Source organism: Falco rusticolus, chromosome 6 (assembly GCF_015220075.1).
Source record: "Falco rusticolus isolate bFalRus1 chromosome 6, bFalRus1.pri, whole genome shotgun sequence".
Lineage (NCBI taxonomy): Eukaryota > Metazoa > Chordata > Aves > Falconiformes > Falconidae > Falco > Falco rusticolus.
In genome coordinates this window covers 20,298,839-20,325,680 of record NC_051192.1, presented here as the reverse complement: position 1 = coordinate 20,325,680, position 26,842 = coordinate 20,298,839, and the positions used below count along the sequence as shown (strand labels likewise).

Here is a 26,842-nt window from a genome sequence, read left to right as displayed (position 1 = left end):
CACGCTCAGGGCCTCAACCTTCTCCTTTCCCTGCAGTCCTACAGCACAACCGCCTCTTCTACCACCATAGCATGCATTCAGCTGTAAAAGAAAACATGCATGAGCTGAAAAGAACCAAAGTTTCAGGCAAAAGCATACATCTGTCACATACACCCCCCCCCAATGGAAAAATGAAGGCAGTACTCAGAAATTCAACACTGTGATTAAAGAACTTTTATAGTCTTCAAGGTTTTAATTTGAACAGACATTTCTACTATGTTCTCAACATATCTACAGCAAAGTTTACAGTCACTTTGTATCTGGTTTTCACCCTCCAAATGGCTAAGCAATTTGAGCCATGACAGTTTTTCTCAGATCTGTTACTTTTTTTTTTTTTGCAATATATTTAACACCACAGCAGTTGGGATTCTGTAAATGTACATCATACATCTACCAACACAGCATACAACTCCCAGCCCTGTTACTTATTTCATCAATAAAAGAAATACAAGACTGACTGATGCAGCATCCAAGTCCAGTTAGCAATTCCAGGTGTTCAGACAGAAGTGCACTCATCACTTAAATTTGTACTAGTTGATAGACACATAGCACACATCACACAGTGCTATTCAATGTCACAGAGTTACAAAAAAAGGGAGTGCTAGTATAGACATTTTCTCCTCATACAGGAACCTGTACACGATAGCACTTTCTGGGGCTTTAGCAAAGCATACATTAGACGCCAATATGCTGTACAGTGCAATTTAAGTTATATCATATGCAACATGGACAATAGTGCACTTAAACCAGTCACCACATTCAAGAGTTAGATTAATACAATCAAAATATTGAAGGTATATATTCCCTTATGAAAACTGTGCAAGTTAGATCCTTTTCCCTTTTTTTTTTTGGTAAATGGCAGAGCGTCCGCATTGACTGACCCCAGAGTTTGGGCGAGGGGACCCTCAGTGTCCAGCTTATTACACAAATAACTATGTGCAGAAAGAGCAGAAGCAGGGGCGTCAGCAAAGGTGTAAGGCAGTGTCGGGCTAAAGAGCCCGAGCCGGGCACTGCCACAGCGCTCACAGCTCAGGAAGACACAGGTAACCTGCAAAACGGGTGTCAGCGATGGCGTGTGGCAGGGTCCGGCGGGTATCTCCCTCTAAGAGGAAGCAAACTGATCATCAATATTAGGTATGTGTATAAATGTGTGGGGCATACAGGAAAGCAAAGAACTGGAGCGCTCCATTACGTGTTACCCGAGCAGCCACCAGACTGGAGCCTGGAAAGCACTGGGAATGAAAAGGTTAAAAGAGAATATGCAAGTAGCCTGACAAAGTATCTGTGAACTGTCTTCTCCCAGGAGGCTGTAAGGGTCCATGCATATTGTCTCAGCTCCACCACCCGCACTACCTAGCAGGACCGCTCCAGATAAGGTCTCATGGTGATTACTCGCAGGTTAACTTGAGCCTCCAGCTCCTGCTATTGGCAGTGACTGCAAGGCCACCCATGGCAGAGAAATCGGGGAAGAAACTGCTGTGGCTACTCAGACCCACACTAGCATTTTCACGTGAAGGCTGTGATCCACACCAGCACTAAGCCAAGGCAGCACCCGGCACTCTGGTGTGCGTTGAGCCCCAACAGACAAGTCAAGGATGAAATGCCAGCTCAGAGATAATTTTCTGCCTTTTGTTAGCTGTCACAACTGGTTACACAATTTCCTCAGATGCCTGCAGTTTGCATGAGAGACTAGAGCCAGGCAATTAGGTAAAAACCCCACCTCTTTCCTTCTCTATTATTTAGCTCAATATATAATTACTATGTTAATAAATTGCATAACCTTTAAGTGTGTTTTATGTATAGTCCATTATGGGGAAAACAGTGCCTTCTGAATCCTTCCTATCTGGGTAGTGATAATACATTTCAGATGTACAGAAACAGTGGAAATTCTGAACTGGATAGGCATACAACATCCAGACAGGTGTAGATCCCACAGATTTACTTTTGAAGGGTGAGCAATGATTTTCAGGGCTTAGATTTGCAATGTAACCAGAAGGTAGCTCCAAAGCCAATGTCTGGAGGAAGTCATGGCCAACCTGTGCCCTCCCCTGTTACACAGTACACGTCAAGAGCCACCCTGAGCAGCACTCTGTCGGACTTGATTTAGAGAATGTCACTCTCCAAACCTAAAAGCAAACCGGTATCACAAGTAGGGGCAATTATTCTCCTGCCTTCAATGAAAAAAGATTTAAAAGGGACCTTCTTATTTTTTAAGTCAGGTGACTTCAGGACTAAGCTTAGGTTAGTCAAGAAGGAAATAATTAATGCCTTTTGCTTTGGTCCTTACTTCCTTAAGGTAGCACTTAATCACTACCACAATTTTATATCGCTTCCTTTGTTATGGAACTTCTCTTAAAATCTATTTAGTGGTTACAGGATTTTTGCAGATTACTCTCCACTTATTTCTATAACAAGTGAAGATCCTGCACTTTCACATGTATCTACCTTTGTGAGAAGTGGCTTTTAAATAAAGGCAGATTCATTCCAAACCAGCATAAATTATCATGGAAGCTCAACAGTTTCAAAGGGATCAACTCTGATCTAACGTAGGTCCACTAATTTCAGTAGAAACAGGCTAACAAAGTGCTTTTAAAATAATCCCAGCCACATATGTTGTTGTCAATTCACATCATCTCAGTCACATACAGCTACCAATGCAATCAAGCTGAACAAATGCCTAGGCGAGTTAATATTTCAGACTCACTTTTCTGGTTTTTTTTTTAAAGGAAAAAAATTGTCTAGTGAAAACTGATTTTTATAAAAGTAGATTGCAGTCACAGAAACACAAATATCAGCTACAAAATACAGTTACTTGGAAAGAGGCTTAACCCTAAAGTCTTTAAGCAATTTTAGCACCTACAAATGATCTAAACTATTAGCATTTTTGTAGTGTGACAGCTTCTTAACCTGCAGCAGCTACCGAGTATGTTAGAACACCTTAATTTCCAAATTCTGCTTTTGATGTTTCACAAAAGGTATAGTAAGAGCACTAGAGGAAGAAGCACGCCAGGTAAAGCAAAAATGTTTTGTTGAGCTGTAGATTAAATGCTGCTCTTGCATCCTAGCCATGCTGCGAACCTGTTTAAGCATACAAAACCAGCCAGTGCGGTTGGAAGTTTCAAGAGAGCAGCCTAGCCGTAGTTAAAAGGACTGCTCTGAGCCACTGTTTTGCAGTGAATGCCTCTGCCAACTACTTAACCTTTTTGTTTTCCAAGTAAAGTTTTTTATTCCTTAGGAAGATATTTGTCCATGAGGGACAATTCCACTGAAGGTCACGGCATGAACACTAGCAGCAGAATCCCTAGTTCAGTTCTGTAGTGCACTGAAATCTCTTGCTCTAGTTTGGTGTTTGACTACTGCTTCTGAGCCAATGCTTAACACAAAACCCTCCAACTGTTAGATGTGAAGGCTACTGAGACTATCTTATAGACTGGTAAAGCCTGTAGTTAAATTATACCATTTTCTAGTTTTTCTAGGAATCTAGAGAACTAAGCTGCCTTACTCTTGGCAAGTGCTTTCAGATAAAATGCCTTTACTTATCTATTCATAACTTGGTATTTTAATCCCGACGAGTGTTTGAGGAGTTCAACAAAACCTGAAAAAGTTCAAGCTAAATGTGAAACATCCTGTCTCTTGGCCCATCCTGGTCATCCATACAGCTGAGTGGAGGCAAGAGTTCCAGCTTCTGACGACACTGTACACAATTTTGAGACAGAAAAGCTGCCAAGAGAGGACACTATGCCCAGCTGTGTACATCTTCTGTAAACAAAACAAAAATCCCTCCCAGAGACCAGGGAGGTACATAGTGTGAAGTGAAGGTTTTAGCAGTGGGAGGACTGAGGGTCAGCTGACCCAGAGGGTTCTGCAATACATGCACCGTCCATATTTAGTCTTTAAAAGGGGACTGGAAAGGAAAGACCTGAGGCAAAGCCCTGCCAGCTCACAGGTTCTCCTACATCTTATCATCTGTTTCCATCTCTGCTAGCTGCCTCCTCAATGCGTTAACCTTTGCCTGAAGTTCCTTGTTGTATTTTATAATGTTGATCATTTCTTCGTGGGCTTCATCTAGGAACTTGGAAGGCCTGTTCCACCGAAGAAAGACACCTGAAAGCCCAGAGACAGTGCAAGTCAGAAGGGTTTCTTGTAACAAGGAAGAAACGTTATCCATATTTCATCAGCTCTCAAGCTATGTGCATACAGTTCATGCACTTTTTTCTCCCCCTCCCCCCCAAACAGCATTTAGAAATACTGACCCTCCTCTCCAAGTTCACCATTTTATTAAACAAGGTTAATAAAGAAAAAATGAGGGGGTTTCAGTACTTCTTTCTCATATACTGATCAGACCTATCCATGTTCAGTCTCCACCTTGCCTTGACAGCCTGCTTGCTTCACCATAAGTAAACTCTTCAGCATGCATGGGATGGAGAAAGTTTCTGCAGCAGGGACCTACCACACAATGTTGTCAGTAATGGAGAAAGGGAAGTCTTGGCTGATATAGAACAAAAGCCTGAGGCCTGCAGAACTTCTGTAGATTAGGCTACATCACTGCAGAAATACTGTGCTAAGTAGTTACGTGGTACTAGTAAGGCTCCCTGGCACAGAGCGGCACACCACCAAACCTTAGAAGGAAAAAGCATTATACCTCTTGGGATGGCACATGCTAAAAATACTTTGGAACAGATTTCAAAGGGAGTGAGATTGCCATCAGCTGGAACACAGACTAAGCATGGAGCAGAGACAGTGCTTAAGAAGCTTTACAAGTAGCCACAAAATATATATTGCCTGCCATAGAAGCAGCAAGCCTAGCTTACCTTCCCAGAGCTGCAGGCTCTGTGGGGCAACAGAGGGCCAGATGACAAGGCTGTTGGCCTCGAAAAGAGGATTCTGGAATTTTCTCAGCTCTTCAGACCTGTTCACCCAGGACCACAGGGACATAGTTTTTTGTGGCAGCTTCAGTTTAGACCTAACAAACCCATAGGGACAAGTTAGCTTTCACTTTTATATTGTAAAGAGTCATTGTGTGAGACCCTCACAGACTAGAAGGCCACAAGCTTTTTCATGTGCTACTAGCCCAGACAGTTCAGGCTAATCCCTTCAGTACCTCTCACCAATGCCACTTTAGGCTTCTACCTTGTCCCATTTACTCAACCTGGCTGATTACAGTCAGTTTTGAAGAAACAATGGGGAAATAACATTTATAAGTTGGGTGAAGTTAGCTGCCTGCTGTCCAGATGAAGTCACCTGCTCGAAGTGGTTCGACTGCCAGGCTTTGAAAGGGACTGAACTCCTGTGTTAAGACAGAGCTGGGAGGTGTGGCAGGTCTGCATCAAGGACAGACAGTAGTGCAATTCTCAGGGTACATTAAGGCGGCAGAACCGCTGGACTCGTGCAATGGGCACATCTGGTTAGGTCCCTCTGGTGGCAAGAAGCATCAGAGCACAGAGAGAAAGCCACGCTGTTTTCCTGGGTCAAACTACCTCCACGTTTGGAGTTATACAGAGGTCTGGGTCTGTTCCTTAAATTCTGGCAAACTTCATTCTGCTCGCACTAGCAAATTGAACTGCCACCCAGGCAGGAGATTGACTGTCCCTGTGAATGCTTCAGACAGCACAGGCTTAACATCAGACTTCAAACATTCTCTGTGCTCACAGGCTGACATGGTCAGATGTGACAGGCAGGTTATTACATGTAACATTCAATATTCTTTCAAATTTCATTTTACTGGTTTCAAGTCTAACTTGGTTTTGCAGATGACCAAATCAGCAGCTCTGCAGAAGAATCTCTTCTAAGCAACATTTAAGGGCAGACACGTTTATAGGAAGCTTTAAATTGCCTTCCTTATCTGTAATTATCAGTTCTGTTTTTCCCTTTTACTCATTCAGCGGTCTTCAGTTAAGGAGGACACCATCAGACACGGTCTTACCAGGGTCAGCAATCCTGAGAACAGAACTGCCAAATTCAGAACAGGAATCCAAACCTCTCTGGCAGCTGGCATCTGCCACAGAAGGCTCCAGTCCTCTGGGGCTCCACCGTGTTTACTACTCCCAGTAGCCCTACTCGGGGCATGCCTAGAGCTGCCCCACCTGGTACAACACAGCACCTAGCCCAGGCTAGGATTTCAGGAGCTAGGTGCTGATCTGCTCAAGCTTCTAAAAAAGCTCAGCACAGGCCTATCACAACCTGACAAGGCAGACTCCAGCAGAATGCAGTCCTGGCTGCTTCCTTTCAAAGCTGCACAAGCATCCCCATCCAAGAGCTCATAGCGTTCACTCAAAAACTCAACCAATGCAAACTGACAATTCACACTTCTCAGAGTAACAGGTTACAGCTGGAGGGATTTTTGGTCTTTCCATTGAAGTTGCAGTACTGCATGGACAAAGAGACCTCAAACCTAATCCTGACGCTCAGAGCCAAACAAGTAAAACTTTTGCCAAGGTGTAACTGAGGCTGAAGATGTTCAAGGCCAGGTTGTACAGGGCTGGGAGCAACCTGGGCTAGTGGAAGGTGTCCCCGCCCATGGCAGGGGGGGGGGGAACTAGATGATCTTTATGGTCCCCTCCAACCCAAACTATTCTATGATAAGATCTTCCACAGTTTCCACTTGCAACAGTTAATGGATGATATAAAAACCCAAAGCCTTCCTTTCCTGGTGGTATTGGGACCACTGGGCTGCAGTCATCTTCCTCCCTGACAGTTAAGGTAAGAACCAGACTTTTCAACTTTGGCTTCTGACTGCCTTGACCTTCTCCTCCAGGCCTGCATGGACAAGTTTGCTTCTCACCACTATGAGTCACACCATTGCTGAACTCTAGCTGTTTATTCTTTTATGGGAAGAGTTTCTGCATAAGAGACTATATAAACTGGTGATGGGCAGAGATCTTTCAAGGCCACAGAGGGAAACCGAAAAGACAATCTAAGGTATTAGCTTGGACTTGAAGATTAATTCAGCTCCCTGCCCATACCACAAAATTTATTTAGTCACACTGTCCCACTTGTAAGAGGGACAAGCCCCCTAACATTGCATCAGACTACATAACTGCAACGAGAAGTTCACCCATGCTAAGGGAGACTGCGCAAGCACCCTCACCGTTTTTCAAAGCGAGGTACCTTTATTTTTATCAGATACAGTCCAATAGTTAGAGTTCAAAGCAAGAATCCTCACCAACCTTTCGTTTTCATTGTTTCCCAGGAAAGTCCCAAACTGTGAAGCGTAAGCATGTTCGAAGAGCATAATGAGGAACTGTTCATTGAATTCAAAAGAGCAAGGGAACTGACGAAGTATTTGCCACACACAGTCCAAAAAGAGCAGAAACACTGGGGCCTCCCATTTCTGCTTGCCATTTGAATAGGCTGACTGGGCACAGCGCTGCTGGAAGGGGTGACCAGCCTATACACAAGAATCAGAGAAAGCATCACACAGACTAATGGGATGTGAGTACATGTAGCAAAATGACTTTAGGTTTAGTTCTGTCCATGCAACAATGCTATTACTACTCTCATCTACAACAGTAATTTCTTCAAGCATCCAGTCACAAACTGCTAGGAACCATGACCAACTTTGCTGCCTTTTTCAGGCTATGTAAATAACCTTGTATTTGATCAGAGAATTTTTACCAAAACAAGCTGGTGCACCAAAGGACCAGGCTGAGGATATTAGCTGCAGAAGTGCAAAGAGTAGAACTAAGTTTGTGGTTTAGTCTGAACAGCATTCTCTAAATTTAGAGATGTTCACCCCGAGCACACAAAACAGGTAAATCCCCAAAACCAAAACACTACCATGAGAGGCAGAGGCACAAATGAGTCAGTTAATGATGTTGCTCTTAGGACAAAGGCCATTCACACTACACAGGGCTGCAACAAGGTCCAACCTATTTGCTGCCTCTCAGGCTATTTCTCAATACAACTGTCACTGGAAAAGATTGCCGCTTTGTCCATAGGCATTTCTTACCTGAAGCCACTCCCTCACAACAAGAGATTCAAAGCCACGTATGGTCCTGCACCTCGGATCCAAGATAATCTGTGCCAGAGAAGTGACCTGGAGCGTTGAATCAGTTCCTTCAGTCCCATGGACTAACACTGATGCACCTTCCCTGTAAAAGAAAAAGGTGGAAAGGAGTAAGGGTATGAACAAGCAGAACACATCAAGGACATCTGCATCCCAATGGACACCATGACAACCCATGGACACCAGTATTGCTACCATGACAATGCTGAGGTTTTGCTGGCACTTTATCATTTCCTCTCTCTCATAAGCTCCGCATCCTGCATGGAAGCATACCACCTTCTCCACGTGGATACTCAACCAACACTAACCAGAGCTTTACATCACTTTAGGCTTAGCTTCTTGCTAAGCATTCTGGAAATCCAGAGCTTTTGCCACATTGACAAGAGATGCATGGTGAGATCTCTTTCTGGTTCTCACAATTGTGAAATGGTACCCCTTTGAGTTATAGCATGGAAATGCATCTCAAAATTTGCTTGTGTCATTTATTGGATTTGCTAAGTACTCTGAAATTTTCCCATAAGCACTGCAATGAAGACACATCATCCCCTCAGATGCTCTGCAAAACAACACTCAGATTCTTCCTCAAACTGGGCTTAATTGCATTTGGGCCTCAACTGGGGTTTACTGCAAGAAAAGCTAGCCAATAAGCTGGTTCAGGAAAAAAAGAAAGATGGACAGAGCTTGGCCTCCAGAAAGGCAGCAGAGTTCGCATGCCGAGCAAGGAAGCTTGTCAAAGAGCCAAGCCCAAAGGTTCTTCGCTCATCAGCCAGCATAAGTGAATCAACAGAACAGCATGAGGAGAGTGCCCTCAGAGTTTGGGGCAGGAAGGTTTTGCACATTGCTAGGGGCCCAGGTGCTGTCACCCCCTGCCCCAATCCAGTAGGGGCTGCCCAGGACAGCCAACTGCCTCCCCTCTTCTCCATCTTATGCTGTATTTGGATACAATATCAAAATCTCATCCATATGCTCCTGAAAGAAAGACTATAGTGTTAAACGGTATTTGTTGCCTTTACTCTTCCCAAACTTTGGCTCAATGTCTCACTTCTGCCAACATCCTTACATCTAGAAAGTGAATTGCAGGTTGCATTTGTTTCTATACAGAGATCCAAGGTACACAGCAAAGCATTGGTAAGAAAAATCAATCTACCAAGCAAGTAGCCTTGCAGATATGACCTGCTTTTTGAAATGAAGAGCATAAAAATCTGTACCTTAAGTACTGCAACACCTTTGTCTATAGTCCTACATCTAACCCCAACCCATTTATGGTTGCCTCTATGGTATAAATAATATTCAGATCCTTTCCTCTCTTCCTCCCCAAGGCAGATAAAGAGGCTGCTTAACAGTCAAGCACAATTGCAAAGGCTAACCGCAAGCCTACATGCTCCTCAAAACGGGGCACACCAGGATGACACTATTTTCACCTTTCATCTTTCAGGCCCCAGACCTTCAAGATCTGTCCCAGCCATTCCCTCCTTGCAGCCGATATAACTGAACCACCCTTGTTAGCCCAGCTGTAATCAAGGCAGACCAGACACCAATGCCAGGCTGGCATGCCATAGCACCAGGTAAACAGAAAAAGCAAAGCTAAAGTTAAAAAATGATGGAATTGCTCGTTGTCCCAACAAGCCAGAGGAGTTTCGTCACCGATCTTTCTCATTATACACACGCAGCAAAGAATTACAGATAAAGCTATTGATCAAGAGCAATCCTTTTCTGGCACAGTCAATAACTAAACAAGCACAGCCAGTGCTTTTAAAAAGCACAGCAGCTCATACTTTAATGCAGTAATGCTGTTTTACCAATGAGACTGCATTTCAGCCTACTTGTGTATCTGTGTAATATTCCCTAGCTGGTATGAAAAGCTAGGTTTTCCCCAGGTTTTGAGAAGGGCCTTCCCCGACAGAGCCACAAAGAAATCACATTTAGACCCCTGCATTTGGTCTTACAAACCGTGGCACCCGACAGCTAGCTTTTGTTCTCCAGCCAGAGGTCTGAAGACAAGTTAGCCAAGTCAGCAGTATGTTAAAGGAATGTCAGGTTAAAAGAAGTCGCAAGCACTTAAAAGGGATGAACAGGATTGCTTAAATAGGCCTATGGGGATAAAACTTTCAAGAATAAAAAGCACCAGACCAATTCCTGGGGAAAATAAGAAAATGCCATTGTTTTAATCTTTAGAAGCAAGGTGGGGTATTGGAAAACTTCAGCTGCAAAAAAAAAAGCCACCAAACAACAAACTTTATAACCACTTCTGTGTTCTCAATTTACTAGGCTACTGAACAGATACATGTCTGAGATGGACAGATTCTAACGTAAACCTTCAATGAAGTTAACTACATTAGATTGGTTGCATCAGATGCAGGAATATACCTTAACTAGATGATCCAATACCTATTCTTAGTCAATATTTCCTCCTTCAGGCAGCTTGTACTTCTAAAGATGCAAGCATGATTTATTGGAGAAACATTCCTCAACCATGATGAAATGGTATGTTGCATGGGTACAAGCAAGCCAGTTACTAATACTTAAAGTGGAAGCAGAGGTATTTAACAAGCAATCTGTAATGAGTGAATGAGAAACTCAAGGCTCTCTGAAAAAGATTTACCTGTCAATACACTGAGCAGCTAGACAGGCTGCAGTTAGTATCTCCTTGATGTGAGTCAGCCAGTTGGAAGCTTCCAGTTTACTAAGCCAGCGGTCCATATTGTGTGACTGGTCATTACAAGCTTCCACAAGTTTGATGAGGCTTTCCTGCAGAATATTAAACCTTTGGGAAAAGCAAAATATTATTGATAAGCAGTAACAGCAACAAGGACAACATGTTTACAGAAATACACTGATCTCAAAACCAAGCACTACAATTTATATGCAGTCATTTCAAAAAGCATGACCCTATAGAAGTGAGGTCTCCTGCTTTCAACGGTAATGCCAAACCAGGGCCAACAGCCAGCACAGTGCCACTCTTTGGACATAAGCAGTCTCTTACTTTTCAAAGCAAATTGCTTCATAAGGCATTACAACAGCAGGGTCTTTTCCTTATCTTGAGCTGTGTGTGTGTGCAGCCATATCTTAACACTTTCCATGTAGAAAGTGTTACAGTAGCCTCACCCCCATTACCAAATACAAGTGTGACGGTAGTACAGACATTAGCAAGTGTCAGCCAAGCTTCAAGTGCTGCATTTTCACTCTCTGTACTACACCAGAAGTTTTGGGGGAGTTTTAACTTGTAGAGCTGCAACAGGAATCTGAAAGCCTTCCAACACAAGGACACATCTCCACTGTGACACACATTTTTAAACTAGACTCAGCTTTGCAACATAGAAATTAGTTTGGCTAATTTCTTAAGAATGAAAGAAAAACAGGGGCAGGGAACATTTCTGCATTTGCTGCATTATGTCCTCAAGCCCTGGAAAGCTGGCATTCAGCATACAGCTGATAAAACCAGACGCTTCTCTGGTCTTGTTTCACACTACACCTGCCAGGGACACCAAACTACTGATGGATCAAACACCACTTAACACTGATTCCAGCATGTGCTCAGGTCTAATAGAGGATGCAACTAGCAGACTGGATCAAAGAACAGATCTCTGACAAAGCCAAATGACAAAGAGATATTTAGTCTTCACATATTATGGTTTATTCATTCCTCTATCTGATGCTTAAATCCACCTGTAAAATAATCAACATAAAATTTAAGTCCACCTAAGATTTTTAGAAGCAAAGCCAAACACTTCAAAGCAATGGGCAGGAAATTCCTTATACTAGCTCCTCAAGAGCTGGCCCATAGAGTGGTGAGAGGAGCAACTGCTTTCCAATAGCCCCAGTAACATTACTGCATGCCCATGTAGAAGGATTCTCCAAAACTAAGCCTTGAAAGCAGTTGAATAAGGTCAGACTAAAAGTCTATTAACTTAGTAGCTTGTTTCCAAATAACCCAATTTTAGAAGTCTAGAGAAATTTACTGTGTAACAGAAGCATGACTGCCACAGAACAAATCCTCAAATGCAGAAGTTTTCTGGCCAGGTACTTGCTAATTCCTGTGCGCTACTGCAAAAGGGGAACACAGGAAAGCTGGATCACAGCTACATATGGTCAGAGAAAGAGACGGCAAAGGGAGATTGCCTGATGTCTGAAACCTGCAGTAGGTTGTTCAGAATAAGGAACCAAACACACCTTTCCAAAGCCAAACACCTTTATCATGCACATACCCCAATTTTGTCAAAAACAGAACGTGACTCTGTTGACAGGAACCAGGCTACATGGCCACTTCTTACAGAAGCAAACACTTGGTGGAGCTAGCATGGCTCTGCCAATGCAACCCTACAAAGCCACACACAGAGGAGAGCCTGTGCTATTTCACCCACCTCTCAATACATTTGTGAATCCTCCTCCATTGGGGATAGTGTACTTCTTGTTCAAAGCCCCCTCCTTTGGCCCTGGCCTGCTGGGCAACATTCAGGGACCTCGTATCAATGATGTAGCCACGCTTGCCAGGCCGTAGTGTGGCATTAATAAGCTTCTCATCCTCTTTACACCGTCTCCCATTTGTACCTGTAAGAGGCTGGCTACTTCGCATCATGACCTGCAGAGACAAATAACCATGACTTAGGCATTTCTCCAGGGAAATAGAGGGACTTCAGACTGAAAGCCACTGATCACCTGAGCGCCAAGCCAAGAACAGAGATTTAAACTCAGTATGCAAAGGACACCCCTCCATTAAAGGATTTCTCAGGGGTCTGTAATGCAGACTGCAAACTGATGCATTAGATCATTGGTTCTCAACACCAGGCATGGAGGACAGTTCTCTAGAGAAGTGTGCTACTGAAATTCACCCAGGGTGCTCCTGTTTTCCTTCACAGTTCAGGTCACCTGTTACAATGCTTATGGGAGTGAGATAGTTCAACCTTAAAAAGCTTCCTCTGTCAGTTGAGGGCTAAAATTCAAGTGGGGCCCTCCTGGATCTCCAGCTCTTTTCTGTGGAGTTTCACCAGCAGGTGCAGCTCTCACCCCACCATGCTTCCTACTTCCATCTGCTTCAAGTTTGATCCACCACACCTGGACCCAGACAGACAAACGTCCTGATCTGCACTGCCTGATGCACAGAAACATCCCCTTAGTTCTTCCTACAGCTGCTGCTCTCCCTTGCCCTGAATCATTCAGTTTTCAAGCACAATCCCTTGCAGGGACTGAATTTATTTGAAAAACAGAAGTAGAAATCCTTGACTTGAGCGATCATTTGGCAGGCTGCTTTCTAACTTACGGATGCCTTCTTAGAGGCTTTATCCCTTTAATTATTCCCTTAGTACCACCTTTGTGAGCCACTGAACTGGCTTCCTGATGATAGTTCCTTTATCAACCAACATCTTCAGGATTGTCATCTTTAACATCTCTTCCCAACTGCGTTTTTAAAACACTTGAGTCATTCATGTGTTAGATGCCTCTTAGGTATAGTTTTACTTAGTGGCTAGACTAATAAACCTTGGGTCCACAGATTTATGAGCTGAGATTTCTCTTTAGCAAATGCCTTTCAATTCCGAAAGCATCCCAGCAGCTCAAATAACTGAAATGTGAGGGCAGCCAGTCACCAAGCCAAGCTATGCTCATGAACTCTGAGTCAGGAGAGCAACATGACAGCCAGCGTTACTGTCACAAGTTCAAGCACTCTGAGCCAAGTGCTATTATATTCCTCACACTTGAACTGTGCACAATTTGGAGAGGCAATTGAACAAATCTTCCCTCAATAATTTTCAATTGAGCCAAGAAAAAGCAGAAAGCACAACTGTTATGAAGTTGGTGGATGGCTGATTTTAAAGCAAAGCAAAAAAACCCAAAGGTACTACTAAGTCAGACTAGACATCCTCCAATTCAAGCCTTACAAGTCTCAGCAACAGGAGGTGAGAACACTTCAGAGCACTTGACTCAGAACCCTGGATCAAGTTGACAAGCTGCAGGTTGGACATCCCAACACCCTCAGAACTAGTCATATCAGCAAGAGATAAAAAGAATTAACTCAACAATTTTATTAAGTACATTTCTTAATTACAGTGCATCATTCACTCAATTAGATTTTTGGCTTGTCAAAAGGTGCTAAAGTCTGCACAACACCAAGAATTTGCTGCTCCTGAAACCTGTTACACATTGTTCCTTCAACAGTTACACAGCAGAAGTGGTGCTGGCTCTGGGCATGCTTGCTGTCATTGTGACTGTTAAAAAGGAAACAGCCCACCACCCAGAGACAGGACAATGTGGTTTCTGCCATCTTTTCAGCACAAAACCTCTTGGCTGACAAAGCAAATAAAGGTGCCAGCAGTGGCTTTACAAGTCTCATCTTGCTCTTACTGCTGCAAGCAAGCTTATGCCACACACACTCCCAAACAAGCAGATTAACAGCTGTTTCTAGGATGGAGATTACTCATTCCATCACCCAAAATGAGTTTCACTGCATACACTTACTAAGTTGGAAACCAAAATAAGCAAACTTTGTGTGAACTGTATTAAGTCTAGAGCTCAAGTTGTTTTTTCATTCAATGGATTCACACACTTCCTGCAGGTACAACCATTACTCAAACGCAGCTTACCATCCCATTCTTCTTATGATAATAGCTCAGGACTGGGAAGCGACTGCCATGGCGAAACATGGCAACTTTCCGAAGCGCTTCATCATCAACGGATTTAGGGACAATGACAACTGGAGGGTAGGAGGGGCAGACAGAGAATTCCTTATTGATGCAGCTTAGACGCCATTCATCTGTCTGAAAAAGATCAGAACACATAGGCTTTGGGTCAGAGAAAACATTACTACTGTTACAGCATAACATATTAGGGCAGAGGATCTTCCCTATTCAGGACAAAGCACGCACAGAGTAATATTGGTGATCTATGCTATTTGCACCACAGATGAAAGTTCAGTTGTCACTACTGACATAATCACTTTTGTTCACACAGGAATCTGGACCCCCCATAACAGCACAACTACACTAATCTGTCAGATCAAATCCAGCACCACATCTTGTCTCAAACAAGAACATGGCAGAAGATGCCATTCAAGAACAAACAAGCCACTCTCTACAGTGTCTTCCTCACCCACTATCTCTCAGATGTTGTATTACAGATGCTTTAAGGTATATCCCTACCTAGTCCTTTTAATATCCATTTATAAGCTTATTGACCAATTATTTCTGGCTCCCACACCTCTTGATGCTGCCTGCAATCATAATAGCTTGTTGCAGCTGCTCCCAGAAGCTCATTACCCAGCATGCAGATAACTTCTTCTGTTGCTTATGAGCTTTATCAGGTGACTCCAGTTCTTGAGGTGCAGGAATTGAACAACTGTTCCCCATCTGGTTTATCCACATCCTCAAACAGCACAAAATAAGCCTGCGTGGTCAGAAATGGGCAACTGTAGCTTTTAGTTATTTCACAGACACAGCAGACAGCATGTCTGCAGTACACATTACGACATAACTCAGAAAATTTGCAGACAGCTTCAATCTCATAGGAAGTAAGAGCATGGTATGCCTCTGGGAAGGCCCCAGAACAGAAAAGTATTCCTACATCAGCAGACTTAGAGGAAAAAGGTTGATTTAGATGCAGGTAACACAGGCTTAAACCTCTATCTGTACTGAGAGCAAAGTTAGTAATACTATCCACAAGGCAACGGTGGCCAACAAAGGCAAGAATGTCTACCAACCCCAGATGATAAAGCTGCTTTGAGGTGAAAACTGCAGTTTAACATTTCCAGCTTGGCTCTCTTCTATGGGCTCTGCTTTCATAAAGCACTGCAGCTCTTCCTCCAAAAGCACCTTCTGGAACCAATACAGCATCTAAGCCCAAAGGTCTCATCGTGAACTCCTGTTACATAGTTTTTCAGCCAAACACTTGTGAAAGAAGTGCTGAATATTGGCACCCTGCATGCACTTGGCATGAGAACTCAGGCTACCCGATACCCAGGATCAGACGCAGGACTTGGCTCAGTCTCAGACAAACCCAAAGGTCAATGAGCAACCTTGCTGACAAGGTGTCCTCGCTTACCGAAGTCCAGGCTGGAAGAGCTGACACTGCCCTAACTACAACCTTGGACAAACCCAGCCTTCATGGAGGGCTTGCTGCTTCTGGACTGGTACTGCACCACACTCTCCTGCATTGAGGATACCATCCAGGTATGCCAAATGGCCACAAGGCATATATTTTCCACGGGGGCACATATCACACAGCAGAACCTTGCCTAAAGTTTGGCAGGGAACTGAGCTCATGGTCCCTGACGGCAGGATGGTGGCTTGACTGGGCTGTATCTTCAGTCAGTGCATCCTTACCCTACCTTTCTTATGGCCAACAAAACCTACTGGCAGAAGCCTCAGTGGGGGGAAAATGACCCAGAAGCCTCTACATGTTTTAATTTTAACAGCAGTGTTAAATTCTTAAAAGCAGCAGCAGAACAGCAGTCAAGTTTGCTTGTAAAAGCTCCAGACACAAAGTAGTAAAAATGAAATATAAAAACGTTTTGAAGAGGAAGAGGCAGCTGCTTTGAAGGTGGATTTTTCCTTTAGTTCCTAGGCATTGACATGACACACGTGTAAGAAAGCAAACAAGACCTTAAGTAACCCCTCAGCTGAGGTGGTTTTGGTAGACTGGGAAACATTTGCATGCCGCTGCAGTAGGCAGAGACCTCATACAGATGCCATAAAAATACCTCTACTCATTTGTGTTCAAAGAAAGCTTCAGCTAGACAAAAAAGTAGGGGGATAAAGCAGGTATCACAGAAAGTAAGAGAAGAGCATGACAGTTAAATTATACTGTAACAGAATACACAGAAGCCCACATCAATTCAGAAAGGTTGGTTTAACATGCATTAATTATACAGCTCTGATCAGAGGTAGGTCTCGTCTCTTTCCTCTCTTCCAGAGGCTTGCTGCCTCTTGCCCCTACACCTCCTGCTTGGTACCTGATCATAGAAACCAATCTGACTGGCTCACTGGTCCAATGGTAAACTAGGACTGATTGAGGTAGGATTTCTGGCAATGAAGTCTTTCCATCAGAAGAACAAGCTGGTCCAATTCACAACACAGTTTTGTCATCAGTAGATCCAAGGCACACAGGCTGTGGCATAGGAGACAGCAAAACTGTCCCTTTTGGTAACAGCCCAAGAAAGAGATGCTGGGAAAGGTACATGTGCATTATCATCATCAAGAACAGCAACTGCTACTAGTGTTTAGCAGCCTATCCAGACAGGTTTGCACCATCCTTGCTTATTTATTATTCACTAGCCTCAAAACAGCTCTGAACATCTACCTTTTATAAAAAGCGAAGGTCCTCCCAGATGCAAAGCTAAATTGCCTCTGGCAGTCACGTCACAGGTAGAGATTAAAAGCCCTGGATCATGTAAAGGAGGCTGGCTGGTCACAGCTCATGCTTTTATGTTAATGCACCAACAATGATATTTTTTTTATAGCTTTTTGAGGTGTCTACTTTAAGTTAGAGCAGATTTCATATGATTGTGTGCAATTTGTTTACAATGAAAAAAGCATGGATATAGAACAGAACTGATAAATACCTTACTGCCACACAGGATGTGGAGAAGGCAAAATCAGAACTCTGTGGTATGATTTGAGAGACTGACTGTCACTGATATCACCAGCATGAAAAGGAATGGAAGAGTATTGATCCTATTTATCTCCCACTTTGGTAATTTAACTCTGCCCATAACCTCCCCTCCTCACCATTTATAATGCAAGACAGACGATATGTTATGTCATCCAGTTATAATTTACTGTTACATGGGAAGGATGAGGATCGTGGCAGCAATTGGCACCATTTGTCTTCTGTAGCATAGCTACTTCTGCAGAGATCCAGTTAACCTCTGCAATGCCAGCTTCAGACTGCGAAAAGTATACTCCAAGATGAATCAGACAGTAAAACCCAACAGTGCAAGTATCTTCTTGGCTTTTGCTTGGGGTATGTCTGCAATTTGGAAGAAAAAGTTGCCATTACAACTGGAAGAGCAGGTAACAGCAATTTAAGTATGTGCAGCAGTAGATGCAGATACAGGAAACAGGACTGCAATGAAAGAGAAGAGGTAGATCTCACCTTCAGACATCACTGGATATATATGCTGCATGAAGCTCAGAGGAAGTACAAGGTTAACATTTACTTCTCCCAGCAAGAGATCTGTACTTAAAGGATTCAGAAAAAGTCACTTCCACTTCAGGCTAGAAGCAGCAAAGGATTGGTGGTTGAGCATAAAGGGGAGAGGACTCCAAAGAAAACAAAGTAGTCAGAAGTATTGCCTTGAACACAGTGCAGGATTAACTTTTACATTTCTAGTTTTGTCATAGTACTTGTTCAGAGATACTGATTTTTCAAATGTTACTGAAAGGCTAAAAACAGTTATCTTTCCTCCTAAAACTTACAATTATTAGGAGAGGTTGTTTTGCACAACACTGTGTGAAACGACTCAAGATCTACTAATAAGCCTTAAGAAGAAAAGTAAAGAAACCAGCATGGACTTCAAAGGATGCTGCAAAGCAGCAGAGACAGAGGCTATTCCCAAGAACAGGCAGAAGGCAACAAGCCCTGTTAGTAAGAGACTGAGTGTGGACAAGAAGTATACAACATATGCAAAGACTGATGTTTGCCTGATAAGAGCAAAATACGGGCTTTTCACACCATTGCAAACTGAGCCCAAACCCAGGAAGTTCAGCTTTTTTCAAGAAGCTCCAGTACAGAATACAGCACACACAGCTGAACTGTCCAGAACCTTGAGCTCTTTCCTACAACAAAACAGAGGGCGGGGGGGGGGGGGGGGTGGGGGCAGGGGAGAAAAAGAAAAAAAAAAGAAAAACAGTGAATGAAGAAAGTGAATTTTGTGGCAATTTAATACCTTCATGTTAATTATACTGTTAGTATACAACCTTCTCATGGCCTCTTCACTTAAAGTTAAGAAGAAACTGAATTTTCCAGAGTTACAATCTGCAGTATCTTGCAGCTGTAGAATTTGGCAGAAGAGAAATCTATTAGCTTTTATCAAACTCCTCAGAAAAAAATAAAACCTCCTGTGTGTACTCTTAATTCCATTCAGCCACTCACTGGTTACATAGTAGTACAGTGAAGAAATTTTTTTTTTCCCCACATGTTTCACCTGACATACCTATAACCAATCCAGATCTCACGTATCAACCACCCAGTGCTTCAAGCAAAAACACAACACACAACAAAAAGCTGGATAACCAAGTATTAACTATGCTGTGCAACTTTACTCCATTCATATATTTGTCTATAGTATCTTTAAATTCTCATCTCACAATACAATAATTCGGAGCCTGCAGGAACTGTGGAGTTTTCGCTCTGACATTTAGTGAAATGTTGAGCTGATTATATTCATATGATTTAATTGTCAACTGAACTATTCTGTTGATCTGTCGGGTTTATCAGAACAGCAGTTCACAGAAAGACACTTGACAGAAGCCCTGCTTCCCTGTGCTGTAGGTTATTCCCAAGAAAATAAACAGGTAGTACACACACCAGCAACCATCGGCAAACAACAGCCCACTGAAACTTTTAATTCCTCCAGTTTTTTTAGATCAAATGAAGACATTTGACTTAACAGCTCTTCCCTTTACACCTTCATGGACTAAATGCAAGACTGCTGTGATAGTATATAGCACCCTCCCTCATCCTGGAGCTGAGCTGCAGGGACAAAGCACTTACGTGGTTTCTATCAAATTCTAGGGGTGATGCTAGGTCACACTGTCAGACCAATAAAATTGAGCAAAATCACACAGTGGGTATGTGTGTCGGGAGAAAACACATTTGGCACAACATACACCAAGATAAATAACTATACAGTATAATAACTACATTTTTACTGTATTACCTAACTTTTTTAATCTTTAATTTTTATAGTTTTACTTTGCCACTATAGAATGGGTCAGTTTTTAAAACAACTCTCCTGTAGCAGAAAAATGTGGAATTAATCTGTTACTAGGGGTGCAATGTGGATGAAACACGGTTTTTGACAAGTTGTTACCATACTGGGGAAGGTAAAGGCATAACAGTTCCAGATGGATGATTTAATGCAGAGGGAGGTAACTCTCCATTTGACTTATGGGAGGAGAAAAATTAAATCAGCCATTTACTCATTCTAGCCTGTCATGTAAGACAGTTCAATTAAAGAACAATAAATATTTGGTCCACAATATATTCATCTCTTGTTCAGGAAACACAAGTCATTTGAACACAGCTTTTGTTTTGTTGAACAGCTTCACTGTTTTGTTGAAGTGGAGGTTTTTTGTTAAAGTGGAGCTGATGTTTTGGGTTAAAAGCCAAGAATTAATCAACAGCTGTTAGTCACCTTTTACAGAAATTAATTATTGCCCTTGAAATGTAGTGCTGCGAAGTAATCAGGTTTTTAAACAAAAACCTTCCAAGGAACATATGTTCCAAAAGCCAGGAGATTCATAAATAAGCTGTCAATTCATTTTTAAACCTCTGAAGGAAAAAAGGGAAAAAAAAAAAGGGGGGCATCAACAGATCCATGTTAGCACCTGTATCATGCTAGTAAGTACAACCATCAGCAGTCATCTGATCCCTGAAATCTAAAAAGGATTTTGTCTACATGTAGAAAGCAAAACACAGAGGCAGAACCATCTCCTGCAATCTTTCATTGAGCTCCAAAGGATTTCCTTCTGCTGCCTTCAACCCTGCTCTCACACTCCTCCCTTCTCACCGATAGCACCTCTACTGGCCTTTTGATTCTCAGCGAGATGCCTGCAAGCTTCCTCTGCTGAGCTGGGAAGGCATCTGCTGCTTTGCCACCAAACAGGAGAACACTCTGATCTTTGACTTCTTCAGCTGAAATTAAAACTGAACTGTGGTGCTAGTTATAACAACAGGTCAGTTTGTATGTCTTTATTCAACAGATGAAGATAGGACATAGAGTACTCTAATCAGGAGACAAAAATAGAAAGGTCTCTTAACTCCTTTAATTTTCTAGTGATTTCAAATGAAGCTGGTCAAGCTAATCATGTTACTCAGTTATTAGTCATAAACAGGAAGTGATAAATGCTGCAGACAAGAAAAAAAAAATCAATGTTCTTTGATGCTGTACTAATGGATGTGGTCTCAGAAACCTAAGATGATGCAGCAAGCACACATATTTAATGTGAAACAAAGACTTGGACCAAAGAGATGCTAACCCAAAGCACTATTAAAACAGGCAGGCAACTGCAACCGAGCCAGTTCCCACTATCAAATTCAGCATCCTAAAATGAAACTTGCATAACAGATACAACAGGCAACACCCACAAGAACAATTCCTACTTCACAGTTACCAAAATAATACCAACATGTTCTCAAAGCACCTGGAAGAATAGGACTGGAAATTTCCTGCTCTCTGAACCCTCCCAAACACAAACTAGAGCTAAGAGTGTTTCAAATTGGGTACCTTTATCTACTGTCATCGTGCTAGAGCGCTAAGAAATCCTTAGCAATTTTTTAAAGGCAGCCTCATTTCAATTAAGAGGTTGACAGAGATTCATCGATGCAAAGTTAAGTACAACAAACCTGGGCCAAAGGTCTTAAATTGGTTCTTACAATAAGGCAGGCCATCCCCATAAGGACCAAAACATTTCTGACCTTCATGTCCTCCCAGGCAACTTCAAAACAGGCCTCAAAACTCCATTTGTACAAGGTGAAACACAAGTGTGAAATAGGAATAGTGAGCACAAAAAGAAATTCCTGATGTTTACAGAGTGACTATTTGAACAACACCCAGTTTTCACCCAGGCACCAGACTGCTATTCTTACCATCCAGGATTTCCAGTCCAGACACCAGTGGGTGAAATACCTCACAAGCTACCTGCACGAGTATATCCAAGCACCTGTGCATACCCATAACATCCAACTTACCACTGAACTAAGGAGCTCAAACTCTTGGTCAGGCAGAAAAGAGCGCCAGCCATCTTCAACAATTTCAAACATGGGCCGGTAGAAGAAAGGATACATGAGAGTGACAGAATCCAGGGTGGAAAGTGCCTGTGTGGGAGACAGAAATAAACAGCTGCTTAATTCACTCAAACTGCTATTTTATTGCAGGAAAACATACAGCAAACAGTGTTTTCTTCTAATATTGGTGATGCAAACTTAAGCCACCCGGAAGTATTTCAAGTTTAGTGGTCATATACTAAGTTACCTGGAAAGTCTTTTAATGTACATAAAAAACCAGCAGCACAAACAAAAGCAGGTAACAGACAATCTAACAGCAGCTGTGGGGTTGTACACAGTATCATTTCTGCAGGCTACCCTATGCAACAGCACACCACAGGATGAGAAAGATACACACTGAACAGGTATAACTAATGGAACACACCCTATGTAGCATTTACCCCATTACTGACAACACAATTTAAACTCAAGAAGTCATGTTGTTTGAGATGCATGAAATTCAACCAGCCTGATTTTGTTTTGCCTCCTCACACTCTGGCACGATGAATCCAAGCTTCATTTTCCCAAATGCTAGAACAACATACTTGATCAAGAAAAGTAGGGTGGTTGGTTGGTTGTTTTTTCTTGGTTGTTTTTTTTTTTTTTTTTTAAAAAAAACCCACACCTACAAGCAACAATATTTTAACAATAGAAAGGAAATCTCCCACAGCTGTCACTTGCCTTCCAGAACATCAATGAAAACCTTCTTGAAAAAAAGGTTGTTGAGATCAGATCAAGATCTGGGAATGTAGGAGTAATTTATCATTATGAATTCTTACCTCAATAGAGCTAGCAATGTTCAAACACTCCTCCATTCCAGGTATATCCAGCTGAATAATTCGCAGATCTTTGCATTTTATAATGATGGTACCCAATGAGCCCACAAACCTACAGCAAGACACAAAGAAAGAGCCTCTTAAGAATGGGATCTTCTAAGGTACGAAGAGGTATTATAGCTCTTCCCACAACATATGCCTACAAGACAAAATTCCATTAGTAGTAATTTATCTGCAATATCATCTTTAAAAAAATAAACAAAACAAAGTCACCTCTTTATTTGGTATTTGGAAGTTGTTGTCCACTTTTTTAATTCCATCCTTGGGATACGGCAGTGATTGGATATGAGATAAAGAGAAGGTTTTCCTCCCAGCTTTTCTTTAAGACATGACAGAGAAAAGGTGTGTTCAGGTATTTTCGGATAGCACTGGAAGTTTCCAGTTTCACTGAAGTAATGCATTGAAACTTTTAATATTGCTACAAACACGTGAGGTTAATTTGCTTTTTAAAATAACATTTCAGCCTTGCTACGTTACACTCCCTTGTCTTTTACAAGAAAGTTTGGTTTCTGATACCTGCAGTGCCACGAAGCAATTTGCTCTGCAGACCTCAAGAGAAGTCAACGTCTTACCACTGCTAGCTACAATGCAAGTCAACCCAGAAAAAGCTCTATGCTACCAAACAAAAACGCAGCTCACAGACGCCCTCGCCAGTCTTCCTTATGTACCTAAAAGAAGGATGATTCCTGAACAGAAACAGCGTTTTCTTTAACTAGCCGCTAGCATTCACAGGAATGACATAGATTTTGGTTCGCAAAGCAGCGAACTGAGGAAAAGCAGCTGAGTTTCCTCACACACCACAGCAGTGCTTGCAGCAGCCAAGGGTGATGCAAGAAGCAGAAGCAGGCAGGACCTGCAGGACCAAGTTTCAGTCCCTCGTGGCCTAACCCTCAGTCAGACGAGGCATGCACCAGGAAGGGCAGAGCTGTACACACTCCAAGGAGAGCTGTTGCTCAGCTCTGGGTTGCTTCACCTCTGCTACAGAAGGCACCTGTAATTTATTGTAGCATTATTACTACCACAGAAAGGTCATTATCTATTTCTTCCGTGCAGACAAAGGTTAACATGCAGAACCAATTATAATTTGGGTAGTGCTGAAGGAAGAACTACAGGCATTTTGACAGAAAAGTTTCGCAACTCCAGCAGAGCCAGTCTGTGCATCGTTTGCCCTCGCTGCAGAGCTATTTCACAGGTCTGAGATAACAACACAGTGCAGCTATAATGCATCACCAGGGCTCCATTTCCTTTAACCAAAAAGATCATAGGAGACCACCAGAGACTGTTCTGCTTCTCAAACAAACCCTACAGGCCTTACTTCAGTCACTTAAAAAGCCACAAAAATTTAAGCAGCTGATTGATGACCATCTGATAATTAGAGAAAACACCATTTTGTACAAAAGACACTCCTACCATGAAAGCAGAAAAGATGTTATGAACCTGGCACAATGTAACAGTTGTCATGCACTAATAACCTGAAGTAGTGCCAAACTGGACCCTTCCACAACCTTTAATGGTTTAAAGGCCTTGTTATTCCATTCTCTCAGGCACCGAGAATATACTCTTACCCTGTTGTACAGCAAAGTTTCATTGTCGTTATAATCACACATAGCTACTCTCAGGGAAGGAGATGTCTACTCTAGAGACCTTCTAGAAACCAGGGCTGGCAATAAAGGCTGCAAGTACGTGCAGATGTACCTAACTTATTAATCACATACTAAGCTAACAACACACTACCCCTTGCCGTAATTTAAAGTGTTCCTTGCTTATTTGGTATTAACTTACATTATAACTGCAACTAAGCTCATAAAAAAATAAGAAAGAAAAGCTTGTCTACAGTAATTTTCACAACAGAGCTACAGATGGTTTAGTACAAGCATAAGGAGAAGGACAAACCACCCTGATGACTGAGCAGTACTAGATGGGAACTAAATTCCTGAGGCTTCCACCATGCTGTTCCTCTCCACCCTCAGGCCAAGATGCAGCATTTGTCAGAAATTCTCAGAGAAGTCTGGAACATGGGAACAACCTTATTCAGCATCCAGTCCTTCACCCATTCTCCGATTCTGAGGCAATCTGGTATCTTTAATTACTGCTGCTTGATTTTTCCAGGCTTGCTGGCAGAAAGGATATCTACCAGATGTCCTTCAAAGGCAGGGGAAACAGGGAAGTGACTTTGTAATTAACAGCAAAAAGAAAATATTAGGAGGAAACTGAAAAAAGGTGAGGAAGCAGAAGACAATGACCAGGTGAGATGGGACTGCCACTCAACAAGGAAAGCATGATGGGGCAATAGCACACAAAGCACACAGAAGTGATGGTATGGAGGCTCATCCCTGAAGTCTTTTTAACAAAACGGGATGGGCAAGGAGAAAAAAAGTGCTGCAGCTCCAGTTCAAGTGTTATTGATTTCCATAAGCAGCTGGAGAAGTATGGGGATGATGCTGTTGAGCAGTAGGGGGCTGATCTGGGGCTGAGAAAGTTCAGAGCCCACTCCTGTCATCAGTTTTGCCGAGTGACCCAAAGCAAATGACTTTATCACTGCTTCGGCTTCCATCTTTGTTTAAAGGTGGCGGTAAAGATGCATCTTTTATAAAGCATTTCGAGAACTACTGATGAAATGCAATGAACATTTAACACAGAATACTGTCAACAAAGGCTTTTAAACATTAAAAATTCTGACCCTATATATGACAGAAAACCCCTCTTAAGATGCGACAATATCCAAACAGATCAAGAATCAACCTGCCCATACCAACATTCTGCCCCATGCTCTAATTGACTGTCCTTTCTCCTCTCCCGACCTAGATTTGGGACAGCTGAGGTGCAAGCCAGTATTGACAACCACTCTTCAACCCGTGGGACACAAACAATTTAGTATGGGTAGGCAGGGAAATTAGGAGGCATACCTTTTTTCAATAGAATCAATGTTGGAGTGCAGCAGCCACAGCTCCTCAGCATTGTCTTGACGCCGTGAAGAAAAAATGAGGTGATGGCCAGTCAGACAGAGAGTCCCCTCCACTGCTAGGTAGAAAGGGCGGTGCAGGACGACATTGTCTGCTCGAGGGGTCTTGATCAGCTCTGCAAACTCCATGCTTGCTAGGAAAGGGAATGGGCCCAGGGAGGCCTTTGCCACAAAAGCTTTCTGGAGGAAACAGAGGCAGCCTCAACAACAGCAGCAGGGACGGGATGGAGAATCTGGGGACAGCCTGAAACCGGCGGGCAGCCCTGTCCGATGCCACCGGAGGCAGGCGGGGGCATAACCCGCGGGTGGGCCTGTCCCCCGGCCCGCTGCAGGAAGCCAGCCAGAACGCGGGGATGGGGGGAAGGCGATGCGGGGAGCCGGAAGAGCGGGTGCTACCACAAACCCCGCTCAAAGCAGGCCGACGCTCTCACAACGGCCCCCGCTTTCCCAGGGGGACGCCCAGGGCCTGACCGACAGGGCTCCCTTGGCGGCTCACTGAGGGGAACCGGCGGGGAGGGAGACCTTCGGTGCTTGACAAAAGGAAGGACAGGGCTGCTGCTTGGGGACGCGGCGCAGCGGGGCGGGAGGGCAGCGGAGGAGCCGGGGAGGGTAGCCCCGGGCGGCGGAGGGGGGCGGCGGAGGGGGGCAGCGGCCGCGCCGAGCCGCCCCAGGACCCCCGGGCCCCGCTGCTCCCAGCAGGCTCCCGGCAGAACGCTCCCGGCCGGAAACTCACGGGCTCTTTCCCGGATGTTGGGCGCTCACGTGACCAGCCAGACCCAATCACCGCCAGCGGCCGCCCTCCGGGGGCGGACCTCTTGCTCTTACCGGAAGCGGTGCTACCGCGAAGAGCCCGGTGCACCTCACAGCCCCACGACAGCCGTTCCGGGGCCTCACGGGGTATTTAAGGGAGGTGGGCGGGGCCGGAGGGGCGGGCTGGGCAGAGAGAGGCGGGGACTCACCGGAGGAAAGCCAATGGGGGAAGGGACAGGAGCGGGGAGGGGCTTGGGGCGGGCCTGGACGATGCCG

At 43.5% G+C, this 26,842-nt stretch overlaps 1 protein-coding gene across 2 annotated transcripts; it reads right to left on the bottom strand.

Moving 5' to 3' along the window:
- Nucleotides 1-190: 190 nt before the first annotated feature.
- Nucleotides 191-26,563, bottom strand: MTMR9 (myotubularin related protein 9). Of its 2 annotated transcripts, XM_037391873.1 has the most exons (11): nucleotides 25,761-25,927; nucleotides 23,068-23,173; nucleotides 22,798-22,906; nucleotides 21,944-22,069; nucleotides 14,620-14,793; nucleotides 12,406-12,623; nucleotides 10,647-10,808; nucleotides 7,988-8,129; nucleotides 7,206-7,426; nucleotides 4,851-5,002; nucleotides 191-4,143 (listed from the first exon to the last, which is right to left on the bottom strand). In XM_037391873.1, the coding sequence occupies exons 1-11, from the start codon at nucleotides 25,810-25,812 to the stop codon at nucleotides 3,992-3,994; spliced, it is 1,614 nt and encodes a 537-aa protein (XP_037247770.1). In that variant the 5' UTR covers nucleotides 25,813-25,927; the 3' UTR covers nucleotides 191-3,991. The 2 variants fall into 2 exon arrangements, with proteins under 2 accessions (XP_037247770.1, XP_037247769.1); XM_037391872.1 differs by lacking the exon at nucleotides 23,068-23,173 and having other exon boundaries at nucleotides 25,761-26,563.
- Between the last annotated feature and the right edge of the window lie 279 nt (nucleotides 26,564-26,842).

What these genes read in the sequence shown, in the direction of transcription:
- MTMR9 (XM_037391872.1), bottom strand. Translation starts at nt 25,945, where the DNA reads ATGGAGTTTGCAGAGCTGATCAAGACCCCTCGAGCAGACAATGTCGTC. An exon ending in ATCATAAGAAGAATGGGATG is followed by an intron (nt 12,624 to 14,619) that starts GTAAGCTGCGTT and finishes TTGTCTCTGCAG; the next exon opens with GTCATGATGCGAAGTAGCCA. An exon ending in GGAAACAATGAAAACGAAAG is followed by an intron (nt 5,003 to 7,205) that starts GTTGGTGAGGAT and finishes TGGGTTTGTTAG; the next exon opens with GTCTAAACTGAAGCTGCCAC.